This window comes from Pelophylax lessonae (assembly GCF_965119305.1).
Source record: "Pelophylax lessonae genome assembly, chromosome: 1".
Classification (NCBI taxonomy): Eukaryota; Metazoa; Chordata; class Amphibia; order Anura; family Ranidae; genus Pelophylax; species Pelophylax lessonae.
In genome coordinates, this window is record NC_138768.1 from 511,607,966 (window position 1) to 511,627,734 (window position 19,769).

The following is a 19,769-nucleotide window of genomic DNA, read 5'->3' on the forward strand; positions in this document are numbered from 1 at the left end:
TAAGATCAAATCCCTCTGTCCTTCGTGCAGCCTCTGTTGTCCCTCTTTTTCATCTGATGTGTACATTTTTACATATGTACCTTTTTACATTCAAAGTGTTAAGCTGCTCTGAACTTTTTATCCAACCTCCATACTACTGCATTTGGTAATTAGAAAGCCAATATAAAGGAAACATAGACTTTAAAAGCTCTTGTGTGGTGTGGCCATTTATTTGCTGCATATTAGATATTTGAGGTCTGTGTAACTAGAGTAGTGGCAGAGACATGCAGGGGCAGACTGGCAACTTTCGGTCCAGGGGGCAAGTACAAACCAGAGGCCCATGGTGCAGTGACCTGGCCCCCCTACCACTCTCCCTCTTCCCGGCTTCCTCCTGACCCTCATTCCAGGCTGATGCCCTGCTCCAGGAACTCTCTACTCACCGGCTGAATCGAGGTTCCCAACCTGGCCAGTTGGGGGGAGCTGGGACAGTTTGGTTGGGGCTGGCCAGGGTAGGAGAGTCTCCAGTGGGGCATGGAACTGGCCTCTGCTCAGACACAGTGTACACCATCCATGCTGGGGAGGGAGGCCTGCGCTCTGTCCTTGTCTTAAACTCAGTAGGTCAGTGGTGGGGACTTTTTACTTCTCTTCAACAGGAGACCTTTAGGCACGTCTGTGGCAAAAGCGGTGCGGCCTTTTTAGAGGATATCAGAGCAGCCCAGGGGGGAAATTGCCCCCACTGCCCCCTGGCCCAGTCCTCCCCTGGAGACATGTGTGCTAAAAGATGTCCCCCTATAACAATTGGATGTTATGCTAAATATGACCAGTAGTCCCCTGCTGCCCATTTCCTGTCATTTGTACCCTCTATGTTATTATAGCTCTCACTAGAGAACAAACTTCTTGTCAAATTCTTTTTTCTTAATATCTGGGAATATGAAACTGTTTTAGAATTTAGGTCAAGGCATAAACTCCCTCCCTTATTTGATGATTGATCATGGCTTGTAAATTATTGGTAGATACTGTTACCCACATACATATGTATATTGCTTGTTAATCAAGAAAAGTAACTTGTCAGACTTGAGATATGAGTATTCTGCAACATCCTGCAGAAGGCTCTGTGAGTAATAATGACAGCAGGCATGAATTCCATGATCGAATTCCAAAAGTGTTTCACTTACCAATGTACGGAATATAATTGTCATTGATAAGAAATGGCCTTTAATAAAATGAATTTTAATTAATAACTTTTAAAGGTCAGGCAAACATATACAACTATCTGTAGACAGCTAAATATATAGATGAAATCCATATATGGTTTTATCCACTGTCCATCCAATCCTGAGATGAAAACCAGCCATACATGGATCGCAATTTAGCAGATTCAGCAAAAACTGGCTGAGATTTGTCCCTTGTATGGGCAGGCTTGATTTTACCCAAGTCGATCCATCATTTGACTTGGGCACAACCAGCCTGTCTGATTTTTTTACTTTCGGCGGCTATATCCCCTAGCAGTAATCATTGTGTTCTGATGACAGATGCTGTGCAGAAATAATATATTCAAGATTTAAACTATGTCTATGTTGTCTCAGATATGCTGCATCAATCATCTCTACACTGAGGATGCAACCCAGGGGCTGACTGGCAACTTTCAGCCCATGGGGCAAGTAAAAACCAGAGGCCCATGGTGCAGTGATTTGACCCCCCTCCCGTTCTCCCTCTGCCCGGCCTCCTCCTGACCCCCATTCCAGGCTGAAGCTTTGCTCTAGGTACTCTCTACTCATCGGCTGAACCCGGGTTCTCGACCTGGCCAGCAGGGGGTGGTTGGGGGGAGCTAGGACAGCTCGGTTGGGGCTGAAGGAGAGTCACCAGTGGGGTATGGAACCGGCCTCTGACCATACATAGTTTACACCATCCATGCTGTAGGGTGTGGGGGTTGGGGGGATTTTGGGGAGGCCTGCGTTCTGTCCTTGTCTTAAACCCGCACTCATTAGGTCAGCGGCAGGGATGTTTTACTTCTGATGCAACCCATATTGTGGACCAGGCATTAGCGCTATCAAATATGGTATGCAACTATAGCAAAGTGTAACTACCGTAGCCAACACCTTGATTTTGTTATTGGGAGAGTGGGTAAAGAACAGGAGCTTTATTTGCTTTTTATTGCTGTCTAGGTCACTGTTAGAGAGATTTCCCCTCACTTCCTAACCAAGTGACTATATCTATTGGGAGAAAAATCAGGAGAATCTATCAAACAGGAAATTCAGCATGGAACAATGGCAGAATTTCTAACCCTCCTTACTTTGCTAAAATGCATTTTGTATGTTCAAAAAACCACAAATACAGTAAAGTTGATCCAGGGAAAATTCCAATTGCCCCCTGGGAGATCAGCAAGGAATTTTTTAACCCCATTGGAGCAAATTGGACCATGCTTTATTCCTGCCTCTGAAATAACTACGGGGATAGGATTGTGTATACTGAGGTTTTCAGTTTATGTGTGTTTTATTACTGTTGGTTGAATTGGATGGTTGAACTGGATAGACTTGTGTCTTTTTTTTTTAAACCAGATTAACTATGTATTTATGTAACTAATTTTTTAGCAGGACTCCATTCCTGAAAGGTTTATCTCCATCCCCCACCCCCTCTTCCCCGTTGCCTGGTCTCACAGAAAGATAAAGGGGTAGAATGACTTTGTCCACCATTCACCCCAAGAGTGGGCAGTGACAACAAGCAGCTGAAGAGATGTGGAGGGCAGTTAACCAGGGGAACAAAATCAATGCATTGAAAAGAAAAAAACAAAAGTGGAGGGTGGCTTTGACTAACTGTAAATCTAAACCACATATGGAGGACACTGTATATTGCCTGCACATCCAACCACTAAATAGAGTTTGTTCATTTGAAATGCCCGTATAAAGAAAAAGTAGTGGTGGAAAAAAACAATGACGGGTTTAGCCAAGCATTTGTAACTTGGTGCAATGCGGGAAAGGGGGGTGTTCTTTGCCAACATACCTTATACTAAGTTACCCTCTTTCTCATCTCAGAAAGTTGGGAGGTATGCTTTTCTAAATTCTAGTAAAATCTAGACTAGAACTAACAAAGCCTAGAACAGCTCCCCACCACCTTCTAATTCCTTTTCTAACTACCCCGCAGCTGGCTTCAAGGAGGAGGAGAGAGCGCTGAGAATGGATAGAAGGCCTGGGTGGTGACGTCACCCATAGGCTTGCTATGGGTCATCCGTTGTCGGCTGTTCCTCTTCACCCCTGAAGCCAGCTGCCGGGAGTTTATCATGTGGCCGAACCGGAGCACCCTAAGAATAGGTAAGTATGGTAAGTAAAGAAAATCTAGACTATAACTAACTAAGCCTAGAACAGCTCCCACCACCTTCGAATTCCTTTTCTAACTACCCCACAGCCGGCTTCAAGGAGGAGGAGAGAGCACCGAGAATGGATAGAAGGCCTGGATGGTGACGTCACCCATAGGCTTGCTATGGGTCATCCGTTGTCGGCTGTTCCTCTTCTCCCCTGAAGCCAGCTGCTGGGAGTTTATCATGTGGCCGAAACCGGAGCACCCTAAGAATAGGTAAGTACGAATAAGCATCTCTCTTCAGCACAGTTAAAATAGGAGTTAGGAGGGGGTGGGAGTCATTTAAAGTTCAGCTAGTCAAAGCCTGGACTTGCACTTTAACATCATACAGCATACTTCTGATGCAACTGGGAGGGTTCGACAGAACTGTTTAGGACTAAAGCTGCCCAAAGATGGCGCGATTTTCTTTCCTGCAAAAAATGTCTTGATTGCCCCAGCAACACAGTCAGCGCCTGCAACCCACTTATTCCCAATCCCTGCACTCTGCACTTTACAAACTCAAGGTTTGGAACCAACTGGTTTATGTAGGCATATAAGGAACAGACCCAACCCAAACCCTATATAGAGACTGAAACAGACCTACAAGCTTCTTATTCAAAATGTAATTGTTACCATGAAAGCTGCATATATAATATTTTAAAATATTAATATTAATAAAATATTTTAAATTAGGGTCAACAAAAGGCAATTAAGCACTTTCATGTTGAAAAAAGTCTATATGATATGACGATGCTTGTTTTCTTTTTACTGGAAAATCAAATGCTGTGTTTTACTGTATGCTTGGCCAAGTCCAAGAGAAGATCTTATCTAACTAGATTCTGCACAATGCCAAAGAAAACAAAGACAGGCCGGTAACTGGCTGTCCATTGTTCTTAGAAAGATATCTGGCAATATATGGTCTGGTCTAACGAAAAAAATTGCTCATAGACATGAGATGACAATGTCACAGTCCAGGCTTTTTTTGTGGAATCTAGCAATGATCCAATGTTTATGGAGCAGAACACAACAACCCTGAATGAGCATTCTTGGGGGACAAACTGATAATATAGATTAGAAAGCCTTGTCTAATTGCTATTGTCTTCTCAAGACAAGAATTTCCTACATGGCACCAAGTCACCAGGCTCAGCCTCTGGTTCAGCCATTGTAACTGCATCTCCACAACCCTGTGCCACCTCACTGAGCCCAATTCAATCTCTCTCCTATTACACAACATTTCATCTCCTAAGCCCTGCTATGTGATTTACAAAACATTGCACAATCTTTCCAGTCACACTGCCCCCCTCCTCCGATCATTCTATCCTCTCTTATGTCCCATACTGCTCGACTCTCTCAGCCCCATTACAGTGATCCACATCATTCTGCACAGTCAATCCCCCACCAATTGTCCCTGGACTTGATTTCAGTCGTCACTACAAGTTACTCAACTCTGCACACCTTTTCTGCCAAACTGAATTGTTTTGTTGCTTCCACAGCCTTGCACAACTTTAATTCTTCTGAACCATATATTACTGTGATACAACACATCTCTCTTCTGTCTTACTATCCTCCCACTGCTCTACACCATGGGACTGTCACTTCAACTACTTTCTTTCATCAGCCCCCCACATCACTGTGACACATTGTATCTTTCCTAGGTTTTGAGGGCTTGTTAACACCGGTGCAGTCTCTCCCATCCCTCTGAAAAGCGAACCATGGCAGATTGCTTTCAGAGGGCAATAAGGCAGCAGCTGGCAGGAATTCAGATGGCGATTTTAGAGTGAAGTTTTGCTTTAGGTTGGCTAAAGATGAAATGAATTAGGGCTCTTTCACACGGGCATTCCGTCTGTCCGTTTTTCATCCCATCCGTTTGCGGATGAAAAACGGACATAATGTATCTCTATGTAAATACGGATGTCAGCGGATGACCATCCGCTGACATCCGTTTTTCGTCCTTTCAGTTCAGTTCAGTTTTTTGGAACGGAAGAGAAATCTATTTTTTCTTCCGTTCAAAAAACGGAACGGACGCCAAAACGGATGTCAGTGGTGTCATCCGCTGACATCCGTATTTACATAGAGATACATTATGTCCGTTTTTCATCCGCAAACGGATGGGATGAAAAACGGACAGACGGACCGGATGACACAAGTGTCATCCGTGTCCGTTTAAAAAAAAAAAAGGACCTGATCGGGCAATAAAAAACTGAACGCCGGTGTGAAAGAGCCCTTAGTCTGGTTAAGCAGGGGCCAGCCAAATTTCAATCCATCCATGGCCGTTCCTGGTCGAAATCATCCAAGGACTGATTGCTCTCACACAGGCTTTTTGCTACGATCAGCACTGCAGTCAGTCAGCTGCAGCTCTGATCAGTGGATTCTGATGGCAGAAAAGAGTTCACCCATCCACTTTGGTTATGTGGGTGGGGGAATCTGTTGCTGATAAAAAGCTTAGGTGGGTGGCTACATTCGTTCTCCATTCTCCCACTGTATGTAGGAACCTAACCACCAATTCTTGCTCACTCCCACATGCACTATAGACTATGAGATGGGTATTGTGCATAGATCATTGCACATGAATGCAACTATCATGCACTACTCATTTCAAACAAATGTACGTGAGAGTAAAACCGTGGAATTCATGAACCCACAGTGGACGTTACCAGGAGGCAGAAAACCACAGCAGGAAACCATTTGATGAAAAATAGATTGTAGGACCATCAAGTAGTGGATGTTGTGAATGTGCCAGGCCCTGCCACTATGTGAGTTTAGGTAATAGTTGGAAAAATGATACAGATTCTCAGATTTGCAATCTGAGAAGCCTTGTGAGCAGAGAAAACTATATTCTAAGTTTCTCCTGAGTTTGATAGTCCTGCTGGCATGAATGCTACAGCTTCCTCCACACTTACCTTCCATCAAGGGAGCACATTATACCTCGCTACTGGTGTAGTTTGTGAGAGTGCACCTCAGATAGGAGTCCCACAGTGGTTTAGATATGCATTTCATCCACTGCAGAGTGCAGACCATGGAAACCAGTGGGTTTGTAGAGGTTGGGGTGGCCCAGCTAGTTCGGGCAACCAATGACTTGGAAACTATTTTTACCATTTGGGTAAAATGATTGATACAAATGATGTGAACGGGTGGATCACCTGGAAGTCCAGCCATTACCATTGGGCATCTGACTGTGCTGTTTGGCCGCTGTTTATTTAGTGAAGCTATTTGGTAAGAGGCTGTGTGTTATAACTGTTGGTGGAGGACTTCTCTGGTTTACATCATACTCTTGGAGCACCCTTTCAGACTGATTATGGTTTTGTCACCCATTGGTCACCCTAAGAGGACTGTTAATGGACTTATATATGATCTTCTAAATGTTTGCTGTCAGTTTTTTTAATGCGGCGCCAAGTACCCGGAAGTGATGTCACAACATCACTTCCGGGTTTTTTACACGGAGACCCGATCAGAGCCGAATGCGGCTTTGATCGGGTTTTCTCTTTGGTGGTGATGGTGGTAGGATGCCTGGGTCTCCCGGTGGGACGGGAGACCGGGACGAGCCACGGAAGGCGGCAGTAGGGGAGGAGTCCCCTCCCGCTCCTTATAATGACAGCCAACCGTCAGCTATGGACACCGGTAACGGGGTGATGCCTCTAGCTGCAGGCATTACTTGGGTACATGCACTTTCCCTAAATATCAGCAATATCCGTAACCTCAGGGGCAGATTCTGATATATTGGTGTTGCCGATAATCGGTCGATCCCTAATTTTGATTATATGTTATGTTTAGCGCTGCACTTATTTACCTGAATTGCTCTCAATTTGTTGCCTGCAAATTGCGCTAACTGCTTTGCTGTTTTTTGCCCTAAGCGCAGGTATTATTTGGTTCTCTTTTGTCCTGGATGAGGGCTTGAAGGTTTTAAAGAGTCTTGGGTGGGACAGAACCTTCAATCCTGTGTCCAGGTTTTCCTGGTGTTCCTGGAGGTTTTTTGTGTGTCCGGTTGCACACACTCATTATATACCAGGTCTGGTGAGAACTCAATTGTTTAAAAACACAGCCAGTGTGTAAGGATAGAGGTGTGCACCAGCCAGGAGAGGCGACCTACTGGGGAGACACGACTCCATGTTGGAGAGATTCCCTTACCCTCAGGACTGGGACAGTTGGGAGAGCTAAGCAGGTCACCAGAGGACCGAGAGAGCTGAGGCAACTAGAAAGTCCAGGAGGGGGATCTGTAAGTCTTGAGTGGAAGACAGGGCCAAATTTTCCAATAGGTACTGTTGGCATGTGCCTACAGACGCCCTTCTTAGAGGGGCGCCTGTCTGCATAAGTTTTTTGATCTCTCTAGATAGGGGATATCACAATTCTGGGATGAGGATCAGTCTGTAGAAAATTTCTCTAAACATACAGAGGGGTCCCCGGGGGGAGAGGATGGTAGAACAGTGGTATGTACCGTGGCTACATACCGACCGATAATCACCCTGGGACAGTAGCATTGCGTTTAGTGAGATCACATTCCCCGCACACCACCTGATGGATGGGAATAGTAGGGTGTCTCATCTGAGCTGTGTTCTGCCTCCCTTCCCTCCCTCTGCTAGACGTACCCGGCCCCCCTCCCTACACATGGGCTGTACGGAGCTTGGAGCTGCAGAGGAGCCGGGATGGAATCAGGGTGATGGATGGAGCCAGAATGGTATCAGGGGATGGATGGAGCTGGGATGGAATCAGAGGAGGAATGGAGCCAGGATGGGATGAGGGGGTGGATGGAGCTAGGATGGGATCGAGGTGGTGGATGGAGCTGAGATGGGGCTGGGATGCTGGATTGAGCCATGATTGGATCAGGGTGGTGAATGAAGCCAGAATGGGATCAGGGAGATTGATGGAGCCGGGATGGGATCAGGGAGATGGATGAAGACAGGATGGAATTGCGGTGGTGGATACAGCCGGGATAGGACCAGGGAGATGGATGGAGCCGGGATTGGATCGGGTGTTGGATGGAGCCAGGATCGGATCGGGGAGATGGATGAAGCCAGGATGGAATTGAGGTGGTGGATAGAGCCGGGATAGGATCAAGGAGATGGATGGAGCCGGGATGGGATTGGGGCAGGGCCATCTTACCGAATGGGCATGCTGGGCAGTTGCCCGGGGGCCCCACTTGACCGGGGGGTCCACCTGCCCAGCAACCCAGCCCCAGCCAAGCATTAGTCCCGATTAGTCTGACCCCCATCCGTGTGTGTGTTTACCGGACCCAGCTGCCGAACCTGGAAGCTGTCATTAGCCTGGCACTGCTGTACCAATAAATATCGCCTTATCGATAATTTGCATTTTTATTCTCATGGGTGATTGTGTAGGCGGGGCCCCAGTGCACGGCATTGCCTGGGGCCCTTTAATGCTCTTAAGATGGCACTGGATTGGGGTGGTGGATGGAGGCGGGATGGGATTGGGGAGATGGATGGAGCAGGGAAGGGATCAGGGGGGTAGATAGAGCTGGGATGGGCTCAGGATGATGGATGGAGCTGGGATGGGATCGGAGGCGCTTCAGAATTCTCTGGGATATAAATCCAGTCCTGGTGGGAGAGCCTGGGCTACTGGGAGACCCTATCCAGTTGCCTGGAGTGGGCTAAGGTGGGTCGAAGTGCTGTGAGTAAAGGCTAAATGAGCCTGAGGAACCCATAGTCTGGGCCACCAGTGTGAAGAGCAGAGGTACTGCTGAAGGGAAAGCCAGGTGGCTCAGTATATTTGGTTACTGGTTCTGCTGTGTGAAACTGAAACCCCTGTGTGGGCAAATTTGTGTTGCAACATTCTTTTCCTTTTATTAAAAGTGGGCTGCCGTGACTTTAAACCGCAAATTCAGAGTTCCGGTTTGAGTCTGATCACCCATACAACAATGTGTATGGATTATTTCTGGAGAATAGGGATATTGTTTTGTGTCACTTTAACAGCTTATTCAAAGTTGGTATAAAAAACTAAAAAGAAAAGAAAGGACAGAGAAGAAAAAAAAAAGATGGGACAGCTGACCCCATCTGCAAATCCATTGTTACCAATTACATGCTACAAGAAGCTGACAGCGCCTGCTCACGTGTAACAAAGGACTCTCATAGACGATAGGCATTTACAAAACTGCATTGGAATGCTCAAATGACAGTCAGGGACGTGTTAAGCACACACCATTGTTCTGCTCACTGTGTCTATATAGCTATGTGGTCTGTCTTGCAGGATTTACACTAAGTGCCGGTTCACACATATGCAATGTCAGACATCGCATGTGATTCGCAGCGTACTGTGCTGCAAATCACGATGCCTGTAATTTGCAAACTCAGCCGTACAGATTGTATGGCTGAATTTGCATCGCATTCAGGTCACACGCACAATACATCATTTCCACTTGTAAGTGAAACGTCAACACTATGTATGAAATCGATTGCTCTTTGAAAGATTTTTTTCGATTGTTAATGTTGGCGACGATTTTGACCAACGAACGCTGTTTCGTTGGTCGACGATATTTGAACAGTGTATTTCTGCTATTAACCACTTTAAGACCGGAAGGATTTGCCCCCTTAATGATCAGGCCACTTTTTTCAACTTGGCACTGCGTGACTTTAACGGACAATTGCGCTGTCGTGCGACGCCGTACCCAAACAAAATTTACGTCCTTTTTTTTCCCACAAACAGAGCTTTATTTTGGTGGTATTTGATCACATGTCCAATTTTTATTTTTTGCGCTAGTGACAATTCTGAGAAAAAAAAAAACTATATTTTTCATATTCTGCTGTATAACATTCCCCCCCAAAAAATGTAAAAATCAAAATTTTTTAACATTTTAGGCCAATTTGTTTTTTGCTACATATTTTTGGTAAAAAAAATCCACAATAAGCATATTTTGATTGGTTTGCGCAAAAGTTATCGCGTCTAGTAACTAGTGATCGACCGATATCGTTTTTTTTACCCCCGATAACGATATTTTAGTCATCGGATATCAGTATTGGCCGATATCTGCCGATATTTTCGAACATTAACATTTTATTTATTTATTTATTTATTTATTTTTATGTCTACAGGTACTGTGGTGGAGAGATCTGGGAGTCTAAAAGACCCCAAACCCCTCCTCTGCACTTAAAGCATTCAAAACGCCAAGTTTGGCTGTTTTGAATGCTGTAAGATTTTGAATTCGGTGCCGCCAGTACTCGGAAGTGATGTCATGACATGACATCACTTCCGGGTACTCGGCGGCGCTGAATTCAAAGAAATGGATACTTGGTCAGATGGCAGCGGTGAAGGTAGGATGCCCGGGTCTCCCGGTGGGACAGGAGACCCAGGGAAGACGCGGAAGGCGGCGGGAAGGGGGGACGTCCCCTCCCGCTCCTTGAAATGACAGCCGAGCGGCTTCTCAGCCACATCGGTTATCAGTACAAGACAGCCAACCGTCAGCTATGGACGCCGTACCGGGGTGATGCCCCTAGCTGCAGGCATCACCCCGGTACATGCACTTTCCCGAAATATCGGCAATATCGGTAAATCAAAAGCCGATTCCGATATATATCGGAAAAAGTCCATATCGGCCCTCGATATATCGGCTTTGCCGATAATTGGTCAATCCCTACTACTAACTACGGGAAAGATTTGTCATTTTTATTGTTTTTTTTTTTACTAGTAATGTTGGCGATCTGCGATTTTTTGCGGGACTGCGACATTGCGGCGGACAGATCGGACCCCTGACTGACATTTTTGACACTTTCACTAGTAATCAGTGCTAAAAATATTCACTGTTACTGTTACTGTAATAATGACACTGGCAGGGAAGGGGTTAACAGTGTGGGTGATCAAGGGGTTAAATATGAGCCTAGGTGAGTGAATCTAACTGTGGGGGGGCGTGGCTTGTGGAATGACCATAGAGACCTGTAATCCTATATAGAAGGATCACATGAGCTCTATGATCATCCCAGGGAGAAGAACGGTCACATGTGTTTGCAACAGCTGACCGTTCTTCTCTCTCAGCGGGTGTCAGGTGGCAATCGGAGCCGCCTGCCTGCTGCATTGGCTTCCCTGCCGCTGACACGTGCTCGCCCCCTAGCCTCCTGCTCACGACCGCCATACAGTTACAGCAATTCGCGCAGGAGCGGCTGCCTGCCGCAGTACATCTGCGGCGAGCGGTCGTAAAGAGGTTAAGAGTAGGTGCACACTAGCCTGCACAATAAAATGCAGTCAGCTCCAGAAGGAAGCAATACGATGTGCGTTTTAGCGCCTTGCACTGCTTACTTCTCCTTTTTTTTTTTTTTAACTCTATTTGTATGTCACGGGTAGTGACACTTCATTAATTTCACTGCACAGAAGTGTGGTATATTGTGCATGTCATTCAGCGTAATGCTGCAATTTTCTTCAATACAAAGCCCTGCACATCCAGCAATGCGGGGTGAACAGGACATAAAGGAAGCAAATCTCCTAGTAGTGACCAGCGTCTATCCACTGCAGAAAAGCCCAGGTCACTGTAGACGGGCAACATTTACTGTAAAACGCTGTGCTGCACGGCGCAGGCTTTATTTCAAATGATTCATCGGGGTTCCTAAACTGTCAGCACACTCGCTGCTGATCCAGAGACTTTAACCACTTCTGGACCGAAACCCTTAATAACCAGGCCATTTTTTGCAATGCGGCACTGCGTTACTTTAACTGACAATTGCGCGGTCGTGCGACGCTGTACCTGGATAAAATTGTTGTCCTTTTTTTCCCACAAATAGAGGTTTCTTTTGGTGGTATTTGATCACCCCTGCGGTTTTTATTTTTTTGCGCTAAAAACAAAAAATGAGCGACAATTCTGAAAAAAAAAAAAACAATATTTTTTACTTTCTGCTATAAAACATTCCCAATAAAAAAAATCGAATTTTTTCATCATTTTAGGCCAATTTGTATTCTGCTACATATTTTTGGTAAATAAAAAAAAAAACGCAATAAGTGTATATTGATTGGTTTGCGCAAAAGTTATCACATCTACAAACTAGGGGATAGATTTGTCATTTTTATTTATTTATTTTTTACTAGTAATGGGGGCGATCAGCGATTTTTGCGGTGGACAGATCGGACCCCTAACTGACATTTTTGACACTTTTGGGGGGGACCAGTGACATTACTACAGTAGAAGGTTCACAAAGGTGGAAAGCCGCTCGGCTCAGTTATATAGTGTCCAGCAATCAGCGGTCGGGGTGCACGTCAGAGCCATAACTCCGGTAATGTTGTGTGCATCGATGATGAAGGACTGCACTCCGACTTGAAATAGCAAGCAATTTATTGGTCAAGGTATATAGACAAATAAATTCAGAGACAGGAATGCTTATGGTTATGCCTAAGCGGATCTTATTCCATGAAACACGTTAACCGTGGTCCTGTCTCTGAATTTATTTGTCTGTGTAAATCGTTTACTATTTCAAGTCGGAGTGCAGTGCTTCATCATCTATGCACACAACATTACTACAATAATCAGTGCTAAAAATATGCACTGTCACTGTACTAATGACACTGGCAGGGAAGTAGTTAACACCAGGGGCGATCAAAGGGTTAAATGTGTCCCTAGGGGTGCTTTCTAACTGTATGGGGGATGGGCTTGCTGCATGAACACAGAGACCTGTGTTCCGAAATCAGAGGAACACAGGATCCCTGTGTTCATTACTGACAGAACGAGGAGCGATTGCGATGCCATTGAAAGTAACAGGGATCGCAAGTGCATCCTGCAATTCGGAATGAAATCTGGGGAGGCCTAGGTGTGAGTGAAGCCTTACAGCAGACACATAGGGGTTGATTTACTAATACTGGTGAGTACAAAATCTGGTACAGCTCTGAATACGAACCAATCAGCTTCCAGGTTTTATTGGCAAAGCTTAGCTGAATACGAACCAATCAGCTTCCAGGTTTTATTGGCAAAGCTTAGCTGAATACGAACCAATCAGCTTCCAGGTTTTATTGTCAAAGCTTAGCTAAATACGAACCAATCAGCTTCCATGTTTTATTGGCAAAGCTTAGCTGAACAAGCTGAATACGAACCAATCAGCTTCCATGTTTTATTGGCAAAGCTTAGCTGAACAAGCTGAATACGAACCAATCAGCTTCCATGTTTTATTGGCAAAGCTTAGCTGAACAAGCTGAATAGGAACCAATCAGCTTCCATGTTTTATTGTCAAAGCTTAGCTGAACAAGCTGAATAGGAACCAATCAGCTTCCATGTTTTATTGTCAAAGCTTAGCTGAACAAGCTGAATAGGAACCAATCAGCTTCCAGGTTTTATTGGCAAAGCTAAGCTGAACTAGCTGAAGCCAGAAGCTGATTGGCTGCCATGCAGAGATGCGGGATATTGTGAGCACACGTTTTAGTATCCCTAGCCTTGCATTGTCCTCCTCCTCAGGCCTGTTGTTTGCAGAGCAGGAAGAGAGACAAGCCCAGGGAGCAGCTTGTCCGTTCCAGGAGAGGTCTGAGTCACTGAGAAGGGGCAGGAAAACTCCTCAATTTCTTTCCCAAATAAGTCGAAAAATCCTGCATATTTTTACCGGGGAACCGCCCTGTGCCCGCTCTACGTCACCGCCCGGCCCCGCCCGCGACACGCCCCCTCGTGCCATGACCTCACCCAAGCATTCCATCGTAGAAGTCATTGAGCAGACTTGTAGTGCAGGCAGGCAGGCAGGCGGGCAGCACCTTCCATTCATGTAACATTGCCTGTCCCTGACCCTGCACAGCGCTCCTCACAGACCATTCACTCCACTTACCTCACCTCCATCCTCGGGACACCTCACCCCTCCGCCACAGCATCCTAATCCCAAGCAGCGTGTGTGATACATTCTCCACAATGGCAGGACTCAACTCCCTGGAAGCGGTGAAGAGGAAGATCCAGGCTCTGCAGCAACAGGCCGACGATGCTGAGGACAGAGCGCAGACTTTACAGAGGGACGTGGATACAGAACGGGAGATGCGGGAGAAAGTGAGGCGCAGCTAGTCCACACTATACGGCCTTTGTCTCCTCTTCATTCTCTCCTATCACTACCACTGTACTACTTTACTATACTACTACCGCTACTATACTACTACTGAGCGCTGCTTCTACTCCCTCCTCTCCCTCTCTACAATCTGCTCCTGGACTCTCTCTGGACACACTCCTTTATCATCTTTACAGTCTCTCCTGGAAGAGCCTATACATCTTCCAATTCTACCAACAACCATGTAATACAAGCGCCTGCCTACACATTGCATGGCTCCTTTATATTACATAGATTTGGGTGGGCCCTCCTATTACATAGTTCTTGGTACATCTAAAGCTGATTGTACAGAGATTACAATGTATATGATCAGCTTTACACCTACCAACAACTATGTAGTATAAGGGCCTACCTAATTGTATACATATTGATTGATTGGATAGGTCCTCTGTATTATATAGACTTAGTAGATCTAAGGTTGATTGTACAGAGATTAGAAAGTATATGGTGGGCCATTATAATGTGTATATGATGGAGCCTTAGATCCACCAACAACTATGTAGTATAAGGGCCAGCCTGATTGGATACTGATTGATTGATTGGATAGGTCCTCTGTATTATATAGACTTAGTAGATCTAAAGCTGATTGTACAGAGATTACAATGTATACGATCAGCCTTACATCTACCAACAACCATGTAGTATAAGGGCCAGCCTGATTGGATACAGATTGATTGATTGGATAGATCTTCTATATTCTATAGAATTGGTAGATCTAAGGTTGATTGTGCTCATATTAGAATGTATATGATGAGCCTCACATCTACCAACAACTATGTAGTATAAGGGCCTACCTGATTGGATACAAATTGATTGGATAATTTAGGTAGGTGCTCATATTACAAAGATTCAGTAGATCTAAGGTTGATTGTACAGAGATTATAATGTATATGGTGAGCCTTAGATCCACCAATAACTATGTAGTATAAGGGCCTGCCTGATTGGATACTGATTGATTGGGTAGGTCCTCATTACATAGTTTTGGTCTAAGGTTGATCAGAGATTAGAATGTATATGGTGAGTCTTACATCTACCAACGACTATGGAGTATAAGGGCCTGCCTGATTGGATACTGATTGATTGGTCCTCCATATTCAATAGAATTGGAAGATCTAAGGTTGATTGTACAGAGATTAGGATGTATACGATGAACCTTGGATCTACCAACAACTCAGTATTGGGGTCTGCCTGTTTGGATATTTGATTGAAAAGTATGGGCAGGTCCTCATATTACATAGATTTGGCAAATGGAAAGGTGAATTGTACAGAGATTATAATGTATATGATGAGCCTTACATCTACCAACAACTATGTAGTATAAGAACATGCCTGATTGGATACAGATTGATTGGGTAGGTCCTCATTACATCATTTTGGTAGATCTAAGGTTGATTGTACAGAGATTTGAATGTATATGATGAGGCTTAGATCTACCAACAACTATGTAGTATAAGGGCCTGCCTGATTGGATAGTTTAGGTAGTTCCCCCATATTACACATTTGGTAGATCCAAGGCTCCATTTAAACCTGGGCATTTGTGATTGCAGGCAGAATTGTGGTGATACGGCCCACGATCCCAAAACGCTGTGCAAAAATGGCAAATTGCACAACGCTTGTTCAGGTGCCATTCAGTTTTAATGGCCCCTAAACACGGGTGCGATAAATCTCGCTGCAGTCGTGACAGAATCGCAACGCGCAAAGCTTGTCCTTTACAAAGGAGCAGGAGCTTCTTTTGTGCTACAATTTTGCGGTTTGCCGCTGCAAAATCGCACCCCCCTCTACGTTTAGTTGCCATTAAAGATGAATGGCACGTGAACATGCATTGTGCATTTTTGTCATTTTTGCGGTGTTTTGGGTTTACGGGCAGAATCCTAGCAATTCTGCCCACAATTGCAAATGCCCAGGTGTGAATGGAGCCTAAGGTTGAATGTCCAGAGATAGTTGTTGGCTCATCATAAACAATGTAGTACAGGTACCTGCCTGATGGGACAGATTGGTTGGGTCCTCATATTATATAGACTTGGTAAATCTAATTTTGATTGTACAGAGATTATAATATCTGAGCAGGACCCTCTGATTTCTACGGTATTAAAGTGTATTGTATTTGTACTGTCTACCTTCAAGTTGTAAAGCGCTGCATAAACTGTCGGCGCTAGATAAATCCTATATAATATAGAGACACCTGAGGGGGGACATGATAGCAATTTATAAATATCTCAATGGGGATCTCAGCTTAGAAAAAAAGCTGTTCAGTCAAAAGGATTGCATGAGGACTCGAGGGCATACAATGCGATTAGAGGAGAAGCGTTTTAACCTCAGGAAACGCGGGGGGTTCTTTACTGTTAGGGCTACAAGATTGTGGAATTCTCTACCACAAGAGGTGGTTTCTGCGGGTAGTATGGTGGCTTTCAAAAGACTATTAGACGTACATCTCAAGGATCAGAACATTCAGGGGTATGTGAGATGATTACAGCCACACACACCTACACAGGTTGAACTGGATGGACTATTGTCTTTATTCAACCTCACCTACTATGTAACTATGTATGATGAGCCCTAGATGTACCACATAGCTGTTGGTAGAAGGGCTTGCCTGATTGGATACAGATTGAGTGGAGAGTTTGGGTAGGTCCTCATATTCCATAGACTTGGTAGAATTACCCTCCGTTTCCACTATCGCGGCTATGAAGTCGCGCTACTTCTAGCGCGACTTTGTAGTGTAATGTGTTTGTGGCTTTCAGTGCGACTTGTCCCTCATTATAGAAGGAAGTTGCACTGAAGTCGGCCCAAAAGTAGTGCACAAACTATTTTTCAAGTCGTAGCAGTTAGAATGGGCCAAATCGAAATGAATGGCTTTTGACTTGCTGTGCAACTTGACATGTGTCAAGTCGCACATCAAGTCGCAATAGTGGAAACTAAGCCTTAAGGTTTTTTATACAAAGAATTTAATGTATATGATGGGTCTTAACTCTACCAACAACTATGTAGTATAAGGCCGGTCTGATCCAATGCAAATGAATTGTATGGTAAAGGTAGGTAGATATTACATAGCGTTGGTAAATCTAAAGTTGGTTGTATGGTCAGATTGTAATGCGTATGCTGACCTTTCCATCTGCCAACAACTCTGTAGTGAAAGAGCATGTCTGATTGGATACAGAATGATTGGATAATTTAGGTAGGCCCCATATTACATGGTTTTAGTAAATCTAAAGTTACTTGTATAGTCCGATTTGTAATGTGTATGGTAAGCCTTAGATCTACCAAGAACTATGTAGCATAAGCGTCCATCTGGTTGGGTACAAATTGATTGTACAGTTGAGGTAGGTTCTCCTATTACATAGTTTGTGCCTAGGCTCACACGGTGCGAATTCAACTGAACTCGCACAATTTCAAGCCGGCATTTTAGTCCAACTTCGGGGGCGATTTTACAGACATCTGTGCGGATTCCTGCACAGATGTCTATGGAAATCGCTGCCCCAAATTGTCAAAAGTAGTACAGAAACTATTTTTGGGAATCGGCGTGGCGCTGCAAAGTCGGCGTCACACCAATTCGGATGGTACTATCGATTGCCTCTGTTTTGACATATCAAATCGGACCAATTTGAACGTGGGCTAATTGTAAAGTTGATTGTATAGTCAGATTGTAACAGTATCATTGCAGTACCAGAATATTCTCTGTCATTTACTGAATGTGTATTTTTGTCTTCTTATGTTACATGATGTTTCCTTAAACTTTATAAACTCCATTTTTCACTTTTCATAATAAAAATGTTCAGGGAAAAGGAGGTTGTACAAAGTACATGTAAAGCCAAACGTTTTTATAATTTGGATAAAGTCAGGGAGGGTTACAATTGCTGTCAGCCCCCCCCAAATCTGTACCATTAGAGTAATTTCCCTTCACTTCTTTTCTTATAGATTCAACAGGAAGTGATACCTTTCCCCTATTAGCTTCCATTGACACTTGACATGAGCATAGCCAGGCAATTTTAAGGCATTGGCACACACAAATTGTAGAACAGAAGCAGAATCACCTGGTTTTGGCCCATAGACGTTTAAATGGGAGCATCCTAAAAGTGTGCGTACCCCAGGCACAACATTTAGGTGTGAGGGGGCACATTTGTCAATAATGGGATTTTTCATCCTTCAGTGTGAATGAGGCATTAGTTGTCATGAGAACAAGTGTCCCTGTGGAGAAATTTCCCACTAGGTATGGTCAGGTGGTGACTCCGAATTTTGGATTTCCTGTCACTTTTATTTCTGGGGATCAGGACGATTACAGGGAATCTCCCTAATGGGGACACAGGCAGTAATAAAAAAGCTGGTGATGGTACTAACACACCTTGCAACTACATCCAGATGTACAAAATGATACTTTTGCCTTTTAGTTATATATACGTTGCATGTATCTAAAGCCAAAGCCTTTTTATTTTCATTTTGAAAAGTAGATGGATAGGTAGAAACCCCCCCCCCCCCTTTTTTTTTTTTTTTTCCATCTGTGTCCTGCTGGGGAGATTTCATTTTACTTCCTGGCCTGTAGATCTCAACAGGAATTGAGAGGAAACCGCCTCTCGGACAGTTATCTCTTGAAGTGTCCTTATCTGAAATTGGTTGTTTCCAGTGACAACACAAAATATGGGATTTTCCCCCCTCTCCCAATTCTGATGCTATTGGTGTTCAGGACAGTTAGATGGATAGTCTCTTTAAGTGCCGGTGTTCCGTGAGAAAACCATACCCTCGTCACTTCCGGTGCACCTACGGAGGGTATGGATTTCTCACGGTAGTTAAACTTGCGGCGCTTACATTAAAACAGCTCCTCTACAACATAAATCATCTCCGCTCTTCCCCTGTCACTTCCCTCATCTCCGGTAATAAATATAAAAGCGGATCACGGAGCCGAGATCGCCGTCATTTACCTCTCATACACCCGCCGCCGCTTTTATTTTTATTACCGGAGATGAGGGAAGTTACAGCGATAGCACAGGAGATGATTGATGTTGCAGCCGAAGTGTTTTAATGTACCCGCCGCAACTATAACATTAGACACAGTGCCGTGATAATTTCATGCTCACCGAGCATGCGCACTTCTCAAATTCTGTCATGTTCAATTGCGTATCCGGGGCTCTGAGCATGCGCACTGCTGCACTGCTCAGCTGTTTCAGACCGGAAGTGACGAGGGTATGGTTTCTTCACGGGGTATGGTTTTTTAACGTTACACCGGATCACATATATGCAGTGTCGGACATCGCATGTAATGCGCACCGTCCTGCTGTGCTAATCACATGGGATGTCCGATGCAAATTCAGCCATACAGATTGCATGGCTGAATTCGCATCACATTCAGACCAAAGTCGCACAGGACCCTTTTTTTGGTCCGCACCAGAATCGGATCGCATGGGTGTTCTCACCTACGCGATCCGATTCCTGTCTGAACTGACAGTTCGCACTGCGATATGCAAACTAATC

At 44.6% G+C, this 19,769-nt stretch overlaps 1 protein-coding gene across 4 annotated transcripts in view; it reads left to right on the forward strand.

Moving 5' to 3' along the window:
• The window catches only part of TPM4 (tropomyosin 4), a 152,558-nt gene that overhangs the window by 67,008 nt on the left and 65,781 nt on the right, over positions 1-19,769 (forward strand). For 2 of the 4 annotated variants that reach the window (XM_082259962.1, XM_082259963.1), the window contains exon 1: positions 14,060-14,251. The exons of the other annotated variants lie outside the window; for them this stretch is intronic. In XM_082259962.1, the coding sequence (XP_082116088.1) occupies positions 14,120-14,251 (132 nt within the window). In that variant the 5' untranslated portion in view covers positions 14,060-14,119. Of the gene's footprint in view, positions 1-14,059; positions 14,252-19,769 lie in introns of those variants that run through there. 4 annotated transcript variants of the gene reach the window in all.